The 15,698-nt window shown below is 45.1% G+C and overlaps 1 protein-coding gene across 6 annotated transcripts; it reads right to left on the bottom strand.

Annotated features, from left to right (window-relative positions):
• Window positions 1-730: 730 nt before the first annotated feature.
• LOC110495766 (autophagy-related protein 9A) lies at window positions 731-14,662 on the bottom strand. 6 transcript variants are annotated; one of them, XM_036952212.1, is made up of 21 exons: window positions 14,513-14,662; window positions 14,061-14,189; window positions 13,525-13,560; window positions 13,136-13,283; window positions 12,970-13,013; window positions 12,625-12,689; window positions 12,349-12,498; window positions 11,987-12,128; window positions 11,713-11,853; window positions 11,454-11,574; window positions 6,716-6,891; window positions 6,496-6,618; window positions 6,164-6,351; window positions 5,890-6,043; window positions 5,499-5,678; window positions 5,124-5,330; window positions 4,224-4,444; window positions 4,020-4,137; window positions 3,113-3,401; window positions 2,858-3,000; window positions 731-2,784 (listed from the first exon to the last, which is right to left on the bottom strand). In XM_036952212.1, exons 4-21 carry the CDS (start codon window positions 13,239-13,241, stop codon window positions 2,776-2,778), a joined length of 2,577 nt encoding a protein of 858 aa, XP_036808107.1. In that variant the 5' UTR covers window positions 13,242-13,283; window positions 13,525-13,560; window positions 14,061-14,189; window positions 14,513-14,662; the 3' UTR covers window positions 731-2,775. The 6 variants fall into 6 exon arrangements, with proteins under 6 accessions (XP_036808107.1, XP_036808108.1, XP_036808105.1 ...); XM_036952213.1 differs by lacking the exon at window positions 13,525-13,560 and having other exon boundaries at window positions 13,136-13,286; XM_036952210.1 differs by lacking the exon at window positions 13,525-13,560.
• Between the last annotated feature and the right edge of the window lie 1,036 nt (window positions 14,663-15,698).

Below are 15,698 nucleotides of genomic sequence, written 5' to 3'. Positions count from 1 at the left end.
TTTGAAGTTCATCATAATTTATTCAATATGTAACCTAATAAACTGCATGCTTTCCCGATGAGTCGTAGTGGAAGGACCCCGCGTGACTCCAAGTTTACTTAAATATGATGGCTATTATATCAATATTTGGAATTAAAGGGTTTCCACCGACATTTTTTGCATAATTCATTTTACCAACATAAAAAGATCTCACCTTGTCAAGCCTATTTTATTTTGTCAACATTTGGAAAGTTAACCGAAAAGTGTTTCAATCAGGCCTGTCATGACATTTATGTACTTTACTAGCATAAAAAGGTTGGATGGAAAGCTGGTAATTGTGAGGATATTAATAGTGAGATGTGCAATGTCATTTTGTTTTCCAATATTTTATTTATTCAATTAAAATAAGATACCTAGACATTAGCTTTTAAGAGTCAATTACAAAACAAATGCCACAATAAAACATTTCAAATTGATTTGAACACATTCATCTTCAGGGGTCATTTTCCCGTAGACAGGGGCGTTTTCCCCCACTTTCTAAAGTTTCTGTTCTTATACCCCCAAAAATAAAAACTGCCCACTTAAGGGGGGCGTTTTTCCCCCAAGTTACCCTATACTTCTGCTAAATGTTTATCCTATTCTACTGCTCCATTTACTTTATGTTCTTATATGTTATTATTTATTACAAGTAAGCATTTCATTGGACGGTGTATACCATGTGTATCCCGTACATACAAAACTTAAACTTGAATTATAGTTATTAAATACATTTTTATTGATGATTTACAACTGTACAAAATGGCAATTTACAGGACAATCTATAAAAACAAAAACTGATAGGCTATATGTGTCAGCTCAGGTATTCTACTACCTCGTTGTTAAACTTGTTCCACTGTGTCCCAGGAGACCTTTTCCATTATTCAGATCCCTTCCTCCACGTCTGCCTTCTATTTTCATCCAGGGTCTGATTCAGATTGGACTCTCTGGCTGGCCACTCAATTACATGAATATATCAATCAATGAAGCGAGCAGCGCTGCAAACCTTTGCCATCTAGAAATTCATACCCAGCTGTAGAGTCTCTGACTGTATCTATTGGAAGCATCTGTCATCTTTAGCCTGGTCCCAGATCTGTTAGTGCTGCATGGTCGACCATATGGGGGCTGGTTATACATCACCTCAACAGATCTGGAACCAGGCTAGTCTACTTGTGAGTCCAGAGTCAGTGTGAACCACAAAAACAAAACAGCTGTAAATCACCATGCATCTCAACCTCAACTCTCTGCCGGTGGCACAAGCCCCGGTTGAAATAAAGTCATGCAAATATGAACTGATCAAAATCAATATACTGACAATGAAAAGTGACATCCTTTGGATTCAATAAAAGTCAATAAAGTGCATTCTTTCTGCCTCAGACAGTTGGGCAGAAAAACATGCAACTTGTCTGATGCTGACTAATCTATCCAGCTATTAGTGTTGATTGAAGGTTCATTTCTGTATAGTTATGGGATGTTTGTGCTTAAAGGGGCAATCTGCAGTTACTATACCAATTTTTGGACATGTCCATTTTTGGATATAAACCCATTGATTCTTGGAGAGTATTCGTTATAAATGCCCCATGAGCTTAGTTCAACTGTCGTACCCCATCAGAAGCCAAAATATAAACTTGTAAATGTAACAAAAATACTGTATCGTCTCAAAACATGGTTAAAAACGAAATGGATGGTCAGTCCTTGCATCCACAGCTCTGTCAATGAATTTGAGTGTGGTTCCATTTTTCCAGCCCCATCCTTCAACCTTTTACTGAAACAGTGGAACAGTGGTGAGGGGTGCTTTGTATCATTTCAACTGTGGATTGCCGCTTGAAGCGCTTAAATATGGCACCGAAGAGGCTGAAGTTACACGTTCCAACCAGCCCGGTAAGTTTGCCATCTTTCATTTAAAATATTGTTTGTATGACACAAAATCAATAACTATGACGCGTTTCTTGTATATCCCTATTTATTAACCATCTCCACCTCGATGATATACTGAGAACAGTCCAGCGTCCTGATTTGATTCATACCAGTATGTCTATGCACGCGGTGTATATCGGTTTAGTGCCTGCTTCATGTCTAGGAGGTCTTTGTACAACAAGATCGTACAAAGACCTCTTAGCAGACCAATCTACCGCCCAATCCCCTAGGATTCCTAGTGCCAGTGTAGGTATACTTGAAAGTGCAATAAATATAAACAACACAAAGAGGAAAAAACAAAGAATTAAAAAATGACAAACTACTAAATCTTTTTTTTTTTTTAAAAAGGTACATTACTGGCAGTTTACACCCACACCTGATTTTCAAATGAATGCAAGAAGAAAAAGTAATTTCTGGATAGAAGTTGCCCTTAGGCACAGATCTAGGATCAGCTTACCCTCCCTAAATCCTAACCTTAACCGTTACGGAGAGAAACCATAAAGCTGACCTTATATTAGTGTCTAGGACGCAACTATAAAAGCCGATAAATATGCTACGGGTTCCATGCTGTCAGTTATGATGAAGTCATCAACCACCCGTCACTTGATTGGCTAAAGTGTCATCCAAGGAGGGTGTCAAGAAAAAGTCCTTGTCATCTTCACACGGTTACTCGATTGTTTTTCTCTAGCCTAGAGTGAATAACACGGCATGCTGCTATCCCGCAGGTCTATCCATCTGGGGTCAAAGGTGAAGCCATGGTCGAAAGTTCACAGATGAGCAGGAAGTTCTTCTCTGGTAGGATGAGGATGAGGGTGGGTAGGTAGGTGGGATCTCTCAGGTCAGTTACGTCACCTGAGGAGAGGGGAAAACAATGATATGGAACCCCATACACAAACACAAGATCTGTGTGTGTTTGTGTAAATACCTTGTGAGTGTTGGGAGGCATGTCGTCCTCTGAGCCCTCCTCAGGTACAGTGTCGGGGTGTCGGCCTCCACGTCCGTCCTCTGCCCAACCCCCCATGGGCACACGCACTGACCTCACCACTCTGCCCCCCGGGCCAACAGAGTCTGGAGGAGTGACACACACACAGTGATATCGGTATGATCCATATCAGTCATCTTCAATATCATTACATATTAGGGAATGAGAGTATCATTTTTTTATGGTTGTCATGGTTACCCGTGTTTCCCCCGGAGCGACGCTGGCTGTTGCTCTGGAGTGGTGTCACTTCCTGCCCCGGTGTGGTACCTCGGTCAGGGTTAGGGCCCGAGTTAGAGCTGGGGATAGGGCCAGGGGTGGAGATAGGGGTGGAGATAGGGAAGGTGTGTGAGCGGGGGATGGGGTTTCGGGGGTTAGGGTTCCCTCCTCCTGAACCCCCCTCCTCGGTGACGCTGTCACTACTGTCGTCACTGTCCTGCCTGTGCCAGGTGTGCCGGGACAACTCCCCTCCAGACTGCTGCTTATGGAGCTACATAGAGGGATGGAGAGGGGGAGAGAGGAAGTGGGAACAAGGAGAGAGAGGGGAGAGAGGAAGTGGGAGGGAAGTGGGAACAAGGAGAGAGGAAGTGGGAGGGAAGTGGGAACAAGGAGAGAGAGGGGAGAGAGGAAGTGGGAGGGAAGTGGGAACAAGGAGAGAGGAAGTGGGAGGGAAGTGGGAACAAGGAGAGGGGGGAGAGGAAGTGGGAGGGGAGGGAAGCGGGAGAGAGTAAGTGGGAGAGGAGGGGGAGAGAGGAAGTGGGAGGGGAGGGAAAAAGAGGGGGAGAGGAAGTGGGAGGGGAGGGAAGAGGGAGAGAGGAAGTGGGAGGGGAGGGGGAGAGAGGAAGTGGGAGGGGAGGGAAGGGGGAGAGAGGAAGTGGGAGAGAGAGGAAGTGGGAGCGAGGAGAGAAAGGGAAAAGGGGGGGGAGAGGAAGTGGGAGGGGGGGGGGGAGGGGGAGAGAGGAAGTGGGAGGGGAGGGAAGGGGGAGAGAGGAAGTGGGAGGGGAGGGAAGGGGGAGAGACATTTACTTGACGCTCTTTATTGCAACATTTTTAAAACCATCCAGACACAGACAGACAGACAGACAGACAGACAGACAGACAGACAGACCTCATGTATATAGAGTGCGTGGATGCTCATCTCCGTGGAGGCGTATTCTGATAGGACGAGACTAGTCAGTTGACCTTCCCACACACTACTGCCTGAACTAGCAGTTCGAGCATCAGTACTGGTGGGGGGGGGGGGAGAAAGAGAGTTAGTTGACGGTTAGTTGATAGATTGCTTGATTAGTTTTGGGAGGAGTGTGGGCTTTACCTCGATCCCGGCATGGCTCTGCTTGCAGAAGAGGCGTGTCCGGCCGACCTATGGGTGGAGCTACAGCTGCCCCTCGTGCTGCTGACTGAGAGGGAGCGCAAGGCTGATGCCCCGTCACTAACACCCACCGGCCCGTGATCGGTCAAGGAGCCGTCCCGCCCCAGATGAAGAGAGGCCAATGAGGGGGGACCTGCCAGGAAGTTAGCTATCAGACTCCTTGGCTGAGAGAGTGAGCGAGACACACACACACACACACACACAGAAAGAGACAGAGAATTTGATTTTTACCTTTAACACCAGTGTAAACAAAAAAACTCAGAAATGTATACAATGTTAAACTTGAGATCAAAATTGAAGTGTCAATGTATGTATTGGCATGTCTGTCTGTCTCCCTACCTCTGACCCCGACAGTGAGGTGAGAGTGTGTCTGTCTCCCTACCTCTGACCCAGACAATGAGGTGAGAGTGTGTCTGTCTCCCTACCTCTGACCCCGACAGTGAGGTGAGAGTGTCTCCCTACCTCTGACAGTGAGGTGGGAGTGTGTCTGTCTCCCTACCTCTGACCCGGACAGTGAGGTGAGAGTGTGTCTGTCTCCCTACCTCTGACCCCGACAGTGAGGTGAGAGTGTGTCTGTTTCCCTACCTCTGACCCGGACAGTGAGGTGAGAGTGTGTCTGTTTCCCTACCTCTGACCCGGACAGTGAGGTGAGAGTGTGTCTGTTTCCCTACCTCTGACCCGGACAGTGAGGTGAGAGTGTGTCTGTTTCCCTACCTCTGACCCGGACAGTGAGGTGAGAGTGTGCCTGTTTCCCTACCTTTGACCCAGACAGTGAGGTGAGAGTGTGCCTGTTTCCCTACCTCTGACCCGGACAGTGAGGTGAGAGTGTGTCTGTCTCCCTACCTCTGACCCGGACAGTGAGGTGAGTGTCTGTCTGTCTCCTGTAGTCTCTCTCTGTACTCTCTCCTTCAGCTGGCTGATGAAGTGAGTGGTCTCGGTGGGGGGCTGCCACTGGGGGTTGGTGATGGCAAAATGCATCAGGGACAGCTCAGTCTTCCCATCCTCCGCCTGTTGGTAAATAGATGCCTCTGTCTTCCCCTCAGACATCCACTGGAGGGAGGAAGAAGTAAGAGAAAGGAGAGAAGGAAGGAGTTAGGGACGGGAAAGGGTGAGACAGAGGGAAAGAGAGTCACTATTTATGCATTGCCCATCTGTGTGTGTGTGCGTGTGTGTGTGTGCGTGTGTGCGTGTGTGTGTGTGAGAGAGAGAGAGTCTCACTGCAGGGTGTCCGTGCTGTCTGATGTCCATCTGAGCGAAGGAGCAGGTGTCTCCCACCCCTACCACCTCCACGGTGAAGTTCCTGAAGAAGTCAATGATCTCCAGAGACTTCCTCCTCAGACTGAAGATCAGGATGAAGGGAGTCACCAGGGGGCTGGTCAGCTCCTCTAGGATAAACACCTGGACAGGCAGAGGAAAGGTTAAAACATCGCCCCTGTACATAATCGTCTTCATTACAACCTTAAAAGGGAACACTGATCCTAGACCAGCACTTCTAATCGGAGACGCTTTGTGAATAAAGGCTCTGGTCAGGTAGAGAGGAATATGCTATGTGCTTCAGAAATGACTCATAAGTTCATGCTTTATAAAGGGTGGCTATAGTGCTACTCACAGCCTTGTACTGGAAGAGCTGTGAGAACTGGTCTCGTGTCTCGTAGCGATGGGCGTTGCCCTGCCAGTGGTCTGGCATGTAGTGGATGTGAGCCAGGATCAACCTGAGCAGCTGCTCTGGACAGTAGACCAGGTGTTTGTCTGGGATAAAAGACCTGAGGAGAGAGGGAGAGTGTGAAAGAATGTACCAAACCCTTCAAAATAACCTAGCACACAGACAAACAAACACACACACACACACAGATAGACACACACAGAGACAGACACACACACACCTGCAGACAGTGATACACACTCCCAGCAGGGTGATGGACGACAGGACGTGTTCCACGGCGAGGACGTCTTCGTCGTAGATGGTCAGCGCAATGAGGACAGCCAATAGGGAGCCAGCAAAAAACGCCACGTTCTTAGCCACCACTGTCAGCAACGGGGACAGGAAGCAGTTCATATACCTAGAGGACGCCTGGAGGTGGGACACACGCACGGAAGTGAAGAACATCTGGCATTTAGACACCACTGACAGCAACAGACAAGAATCAGTTTATCAATTTCACAAAAATTACCTTACACACCTTTTATGTGTGTGTGTGTGTGTGTTCATTCCTACTTTGTAGCCCTTGCTGAGCCGTGACATCAGTTCGTGGTCCAGCTCATTGAAGTGACGAAGGTAACATCGACCGTACAGAGACCAACACCTCGCTCCCAAACTACCTGGCTCACGCTTTATCACCTACACGCACGCACAAACACACACACACAATTAAATGAGCTTTACAGCATCTGCTACACCTCCATAACGGAGCACAGCGGTGTGTGCGTGTCCCTACCTCTGTATAGCTGAAGAAGGCATACAGTATTTGCCAGACCAGTACGACAGGACAGAGTAAGAGGTTGGCGATGCCGATCCACAGTATACGTGATGCCAGTTTGTCTGCCAGCTCCAACCTGTTACCACCTCTCTTATACTGCGGCTTCAAACTCCACTCACTCTCAAACAGAGAGCCTGGGAAGAGGGGGTGAGAGAGAGAGAGAGAGAGACACAGAGAGAGAGAGAGAGACACAGAGAGAGAGACAGAGAGAGAGAGAGAGAGAGAGAGAGAGAGAGAGAGAGAGACACAGAGAGAGAGGGAGGTGAAAAGTAGGGATGCACAATATACAAAATTGGTGAACATATCGGAATCAGCCGATATTAGCTAAAAACGGCGACATCGGTATCGGCCCGATGTCTAGTTCAACGCCAATGTGCAAAACTGATGTCAAAGCTGACGTGCATACCTATTTAAACGTAGGTAGATGAGGTACATACCTATATAAACGTAGGTAGATGAGGTACATACCTATATAAACGTAGGTAGATGAGGTACATACCTATTTAAACGTAGGTAGATGAGGTACATACCTATATAAACATAGGTAGATGAGGTACATACCTATATAAACGTAGGTAGATGAGGTACATACCTATTTAAACGTAGGTAGATGAGGTACATACCTATATAAACGTAGGTAGATGAGGTACATACCTATATAAACGTAGGTAGATGAGGTACATACCTATATAAACGTAGGTAGATGAGGTACATACCTATTTAAACGTAGGTAGATGAGGTACATACCTATATAAACGTAGGTAGATGAGGTACATACCTATTTAAACGTAGGTAGATGAGGTACATACCTATATAAACGTAGGTAGATGAGGTACATACCTATATAAACGTAGGTAGATGAGGTACATACCTATTTAAACGTAGGTAGATGAGGTACATACCTATATAAACGTAGGTAGATGAGGTACATACCTATATAAACGTAGGTAGATGAGGTACATACCTATTTAAACGTAGGTAGATGAGGTACATACCTATATAAACGTAGGTAGATGAGTTACATACCTATTTAACGTAGGTAGATGAGGTACATACCTATATAAACGTAGGTAGATGAGGTACATACCTATATAAACGTAGGTAGATGAGGTACATACCTATTTAAACGTAGGTAGATGAGGTACATACCTATATAAACGTAGGTAGATGAGTTACATACCTATTTAACGTAGGTAGATGAGGTACATACCTATATAAACGTAGGTAGATGAGGTACATACCTATATAAACGTAGGTAGATGGCAGTCAACAAGTCCAGCAGACATTTGAAAGAGTAAGAGATTTTCAGCGAGACAACTCAAAAGGCCAAATCCATTAACGCCAAGATAATGGAATTCATTGCCCTTGACAATCAACCGTTCTCTGTCGTGGGTGATGTTGGCTTACGCGACTGGTCGAGCGCCGGTACATACTACCAAGTGCGCTATTTTTCAGCGTCACTGCTATTGGCTTCACGACATACTATGGAACGCCGTTTGGGTCTTTGCGTGTCAAAAAAGATACACGTCAAATAACACTACTTGACAATAACACTATTTGACGCGTTAAATAAGCTTTTAATTTGACACGTCAAATAACACCTGTCTATAAGTCGCACTGTCAAAGCTGTACAAAAAAAGTCTGTAAACAAGCCAACCCCGGCCACGAACGATGTGTTTACAATACTGCATTGGTAATAAAGCATCATTTGTTCAACCGCAACATCTGGGGTAGCTAGCTAGCTTTAGCTTGATACCTAGCTAGCACCAATACTTCCAGCCTGAAAACAATGACCAGTTATTCTTAGCAGTGATTTAGGAATCCTTGTGAGTAAGTATTAGCTAGGTTGCCACTTGTCGTTTGGTTATTGAAATCGAAACTTCAGTTCGTGAAAATAAATAACTAGCTCAGTGGATCTGGATCTGGGCTGATTCAGTGGATCTGGGCTGATTCCGGCTGAGAGACGGGGCACTCGGCTGAGAGTCAGACTCGGCCTGACATCGTGTGGCCCGAGCAGTATTACTTATGGCTAGGATGTGGGGATTGAGCTCGGGCCGATTCCGGTGTGAGTTATCTGACCCAAATGTATAACTTGGGGCTCAGGCCTCTGGCAGAAGATTACATAATTAACATTTCATTATTTATTTTTCCATATTTTCTCATTTCATTCTTTAAGGCAATTGATAAGCATTAAAAACGTTGTGGATCGAGCCTCCCGAGTGGCGCAGCGGTCTAAGACACTGCATCGCAGTGCAAACGGCGTTGCTACAGATGCTGGTTTGAGAACCGTGCCGACCACAACCTCCCCAGAACCATGAGGCGATGCACAATTGACCCAGCGTCATCCGAGCTAGGGGAGGGTTTGACCGGTCAGGATGTCCTGGTCTCATCACGCTGTAGCGACTCCTGTGGCGGGCCAGGGGCATGCACGCTGACACAGTCACCAGGTGATTCCTCCAAGACAAAATATTTTTTTGTGGATGGGTATAATTTGTATGTATAAAATGTATAATATTCATATTTAAAATGACTAAAATGGTGTAATTTTGTATACATTTATTTAAATTTGCATCGTGCCGCTTCTAGGGGGATTCTGGTAAGATGCCGGCGAAGTCGGCTGAATTCTGGTAGACGGAAACGGCCCGATGTACTTGGGCCAATTCTAGGCAGTCATTCATTTTGATTCTGTCCGACACCCGGTTCAATCAGTTCCGGTCCCCCAGAAGAGGGCCGCTTCTAGGCCGATTCCTCATTGCTAGCTAGCCAGCTACTTAACCCTTTTGCCCAAAGATAACGTTATATGCAGCCAGCTAGCTTCACCTGACTAGTGAGGCTCAACTGGGCCTGGGTTAGGTGTTGTGAGTCTAGCCACAATAAGGATTAGGCACAATAGTGGAATTTGCGGTTTGCCTTCAAAATAAAAGTACCTCTTTGAAAGTGATGCAGAAGGTTACAATTGGTGGAATCATGCCACATTTAGACTAGATCATGTTAAACAAGGTTGGAATGTGAAGCAATGAAATGGGGTATCAGTCTACTCGGTGACACCCACAGAACACAACTGAAGAGTTTACGCAAATATTAGCATTGTAGCTATTATCGCGGGACAGTGACTGTGTGAAACCACCTCCCCAGTCAGCCTATTGTGTGTATTGACATTCATATTGCACTGTACAGCTTTACCTAAGGTTTGGGGATCAATGAAATGGGGTATCAGTCTACTCAATACCCAATATATTTTTTCCAGACCCCAAAACATCCACGCAGTATGGTTTTTCCTCGGGAATAGTGTTCAATACACATAGGTTGACAACAAATGTGGCTCAATTCACAGTTGTTTCAGAGTCACGCAATAAGAGCTACAACACTAATGTTCTCTGGGTGTCACCGAGTAGACTGATACCCCATGTCATTAATCCACAGGTAAGGCTGTACAGTGAAATAAGTATGCCCCCAATGCAATTCTAAAGTATAATACATCCAGTGTGATTAACAGATTTTTCAAATTAACAAATTATTGTCTTTTGTTGATTTTATATAACAACATTCCAACCTTGTTTAGCATGATCTATTCAATTATGGCATAATTCTACTATTTGTATCACAGTCAATGACAAACTTTTATTTTGAAGGTTACCCGCAAAGTCCACTATTGTGGCTAGCTTCCCATAGATGGGTCCGACCACCATTAATCAATTAAGAACGGTCTTATAAATTAGGGTTATTTTGGATGGTGACACCTAGCTATATATTCAGAACGCTAACTATAGCTACTGAAACAGATATCGTTTTGCTGTTTTTGGGGAAGAACATTGTTTGCATCCATCAGCTAGCTAGCTTTTTTATGACCAGCACTGTAGGTGCGCGAGACAAGTTTACCAGATTCATAGCACACGTATCGATGAATCGTTGTGACATATGAAATAAGAGTGATAGTGTAATCAATGTGTAATAACTACGTCAAAAAATGTATGAACGCGTTAAATGATTATGTGACCTGCAGTCATATTCAGGTCCTGATTGGTCAACAAGCTTATTTGACACATCAAGTAGTGTTATTTGACGTGTATCTTTTTTGACACGCAAAGACACAAACGGCGTTCCATAGAAATCCTGGTTGAGAATGAAACAACTGAACAAATGAACAACGAAAGAGCACCGCAAGTAAGTGAAATAAATAGGTTTTGATTATGTTTTTACTGCTAATGAGGACATACATAAATGCCAACCATACATTTTTGGTCAGTGTGGGGTGTGTGTGTGTGTGTGTGTGTGTAACCTATATTTAACTACTCAGTTAAGAACAAATTCTGATTTACAATGACACCCTACCCCGGCCAAACCTGGACGACACCGGGCCAATTGTGCGCCGCCCTATAGGACTCCCAATCACGGCCGGATGTGATACAGCCTGGATTCGAACCAGGGACTGTAGTGACGCCTCTTGCACTGAGATGCAGTGCCTTAGACCGATGCGTCCATGTGTGATAACTATTTAACTGTACTAGAATGCTTGCCACTAAAATGTTTAATAATCGATATGGGGTTTTTTTGGGCAAGGAAAATATTGGATATCGGTATCGGCCAAAAATGTCATATCGGTGCATCACTAGTGAAAAGTGTACCAAACAAAGCGTACCAAGCACAAGCACAAACTACAAAACACACACACACACACACACACACACACACCAACCTGGCCCCCAGAAGAAGATGAGTTCAAAGTTGTACTTGAGGCCGCGGGTGTAAAACACACTCTCCCCGAGCAGTGGCGGGCGGAAACGCACAGGAAGGAGGGACTTATTTACCATGGCAACCTGGAGGAAGAAGAAAGGGATTTAGGTGTTGTTGTTTTTGATTGACAGGTGGTTCAGTAGCAGGAGTACAAGCGAGGAATGGTAAAGAAGCTGTACTCTGACAATAACACAAACACACATGAGTGCACACAGACACACCATGTAGTTTTTGAAGCGCAGGATACGGTGGTATATGTCCAGTTCTGTGAGTTCTTTCTTGTGGATACAGATCTGGTGTTCCTTCTGGATCTCAACGATCCGGGCCTGAACCTCCTGCCATGTGAAGTATGGCAGCTCTGCCTAGAGGGGGGAGGGGAGGAGGAGACAAGGAGGAGGAGAGGGGGAGGGGAGAAGGAGAGGCGGGGTGGAGATCAGTAGTTGAACCAGTAGGTTGAAGACACGCAGACAGACACACACACACACACACACTCACCATGCTCATCTTGAGTGCGTTGGTGTAGAAGGAGCGTATCTCCCAGTAGCAGCAGACGTTGTAGATGAACTTGATGAGGCGATGCAGCCAGAACACTCCAGATATCATCAACACAAACATCACTGCCACATTGTCACGGATACTGGCGGGGAAAACAACAATCAGGTTGTCATGGATACTGGCGGGAAAACTACAAGCGGGTTGGCATGGATACTGGCGGGAAAACAAACAGGTTGTCACGGATACCGGTGGGAAAACAACAAGCAGTAAGGACAATTTCCAGCATTCCTTATCAACTTGAGTGCTAAAGATCTGTTAATAAAGTGTTTATACTGAATTTATGAAGTGTTTATAAGCCTTACCTTGCGCTGCAGACGTCCACAGGCAGGAAGGCGTCAGGCAGTGTGACTTTGGAGGAGTCGGTGTGGTTGACAAACTTGTTAGCGAACAGAATGTCATAGTCCACACAGTTAGCCAAGAAGACTGTGAATCCTACCACAAACAGCAACTGGCTACAGAGGGGGAGAAAGGGGGAAAGAGGAGAGAGAGAGAGAAAAAAGTTAAAAATGACCCCTCAGGACACCGACATGGACCACATAGAAGACACACACACACATACACACACACAGTGTACTTACACCAGCTCAAAGACCTCTCCCAGCAGCATACAGGTGAAGCCATTCTTCTGGTGCAGGTTATAGACGTGTCAGGGGTCAAGGATCAGATGATGACATAAAAGTAGCATGTGTCCTCTCATAATGAAAGTCTAGTCGGCTATAGTATTAACTCAGGTCACCAGCTCAACATTCTTCCTCCTGGAGAGCTAGTGGGCATGCAGGCTTTTATTCCAGCCCTGCTCTTACACACCAGATTGTATTTTTCTCCTGGAAGGTGTTGACCCTCCTGGTCTTAAAATAACCCCTGGGGTAGTTGTAGTAGTGAATGATCTGGGAGTACAGAGACACAGAGGGGTAAAAGGATATCCTCTGGAAGAACAGGTCCAGGTTCTCTATGTGGTGCCACGGGGCTGCAGAGAACAGTCAACAACAAAAACAGGTTAGTGTGTGTGTGTGTGTGTGTGTGTGTGTGTGTGTGTGTGTGTGTGTGTGTGTGTGTGTGTGTGTGTGTGCATCTACTTAAGAGCTTTACACTTGTTTCCGTCAGGTACGTGCACCAGTAGGTTCTCCTCTCCGGTTGGAGAGTCACTGTATGAAGCCTCTAGGCGCTGGTACTCTGTGTCAAAGTGTGCCGCCATGGTAACCACAGCTTCAGTTACCCCCAGCAATCAAGCCCCTAGCTACTGATTGGACCAGTGGACCACAGAAAGGGTGGGAGAGAGAGAAAGAGAGATCAGTGCCATAAATCCACAGATGGTTATTGTAATACAGACTGTGTCTTTCTCTTCCCTCATCTGCACTGGATTGAGTAACAGAGGGAGCCTCTTTCAGACATCCACCTATCCGGCTCCTCACATGAAAGTAAATAAAGGAGAGGAGGCGAGGAAAGGAAGCCATACACGTAAATAAGCCATACCACACCTGTGCTCCATCCATCACTGGAACCCGGATGTAGCAATGCTTGAAAGACACGACAGACAGACAACTGACAGGTGTGGATATAGGCACACAAAAGCAATTCTTGCAGCAAATAATAGGCCATAATACCACAAAAGTTCCATGACCGTTTGCCTAGTATACAACAGCCTACGTTAATCATGTTGGCCAATGTAGACATGTCACTGGCAGAACGCTGACACAATGGACAGTGTTGCGAAACGTGCTCTGCGACTCGAGCGGAATCACAACCACAGACATTGAGACAGACAGCGTTTTAAACCACATTATAGCCTACGGCTCTAATTTTACTCCCCTGACAAATTGCGAGCGTCAAAAACCAAGTGTATTAATGATTTTCGACCAACGTGCGCAGCGTGGCTTTAATTGATATACAATGGGAATTCCTGATCCAGCTTGTCTTTTGAAAGGCGACAATGACACGCAGCCTCCTCCTATGCTATAATCTACATGTAAGTGTAAACATTGTTGCATCTTCGAGTCCTCAGCAAATAGCTTACCTGGAAAATGATTCGGCTACACGTATTTAGGCCTACATACAAGAAAATGGCCCACCTTTGTTGACCAAGCATAGATTAGCTCCATTCCAGGATTATTACACGTTAGGGGATTGCCGCTTACATTTCACCCTACAGAAAGAGAACATGGAACATTTACATTTCTAATATTATGAAATTGCAACGATAAACCTATCCCACTGCTTGCAATATAGCAATGATTTTATAAAGCACACACACACTGTGTAACGTTAGCTAGGCATCCCGGGAAAGCGCAGGCAGATGTGCTATCCTAGAAAGAACCGAAACCGTGAAGATTATTTGGTTCTCAGGATACTGGCAAAATGCTATTGTTGAAAAAAATGTACTTGTTTAAGGCAGATCGACAGAAACATCACAATGATTTAGCTCTATATTTTCATACTACACTCGACTATTAGTCTGTCGCAGCCTACCTTTGACACGTCAAGGAGAATTGCCGAGCCCTTTTTTGGAAGACGTCTAGGTTTTGTTTTCGTGTTTCTTTTTGAGTCTGAGGCGACATTTGGTTTCATTTCTGAAAACACATCATGTACACCAATGCCTATCACGGCTGATGGATACCTGGTTTAGCCAATCAGAATAGTGTTTTTCACAAACGGGAAGAAAACAGCCAGTCATAGACAGTAAGAGGCGGGCTCTCAAAGCTCCTGGTTCGGCTTTTATGACACGCCCTTTGAACCTCACACAGGGTTTATGCCATGCAGGTTTTGGTTAATGGTCAATTATTATATTCCTCCATATTTTGAATTAAATGTAAAGCAATCTCATCTATCGTCATCTAAAGCGCAAAAGTATCTAGACTACATGTAGTTCCTGACGACGAGAAAACTTCAATTATGAATTGAATGTACAGTCATTTTTAATAAAGCCTATATGATATTTATGGGCGCGCCTCTAAATTTAATGAATGGTATTTTACCGCCACTTGGTGAATATGTATGGTATTACAATAACATTGACACAGTCGGAGGTGCTGCTATACTAAAACTAACCTCAGGGTTGCGCTATAAACCCAACCTACTGCTAAAGTTTGAAATTGCATTGGCTGTTCCGTACAGTCTAATGATGAAATCGATTAGACTCCCAATTACATGTATCTGCTATTAACCAAGTTGTTTGTTCTAAAACAAGCCATATAGACATTGTGGAGTGTGTGGTTGAGAATATTCATAATGTGACTGTGGGCCGCTGGAGTGACAGCTGGCCTTTTGTTCAGTGTGTCTGTTAACACTGATGGACACGTGTGTGTTGCATATATAAGCAAACTATTTGGCCATCTGTTTCATCCTTTCATTCTCCCCACATCGCTCTCCATCTCACCCTCTACCCCTTTTCTCTCGCTGTCTGTCTTTGTGTGCGTGTGTGCAGGCGTGTGTACATGTGTGTGTGTGTGCAGGCGTGTGTACATGTGTGCTTGTGTAATCTGCTCATTATAGTGAGTAGGGCTATTAAATCTGGTGCGATTAGGATTCATTTGGGATAATCTGATAAAGTCTGTCCAAGACAGAAACACTACACTCTTAGGAAATAAAAGTGGTATCTAGAACCCTTTACATGGAACCCAAAAGAGTTCTACCTGGAACCAAAAAGGGTTGTCTT

This window comes from Oncorhynchus mykiss, chromosome 18, assembly GCF_013265735.2.
Source record: "Oncorhynchus mykiss isolate Arlee chromosome 18, USDA_OmykA_1.1, whole genome shotgun sequence".
NCBI classification, from domain to species: domain Eukaryota; kingdom Metazoa; phylum Chordata; class Actinopteri; order Salmoniformes; family Salmonidae; genus Oncorhynchus; species Oncorhynchus mykiss.
The sequence above is the reverse complement of the archived record's forward strand: the minus strand, read 5'-3'. Positions and strand labels throughout refer to the sequence as shown.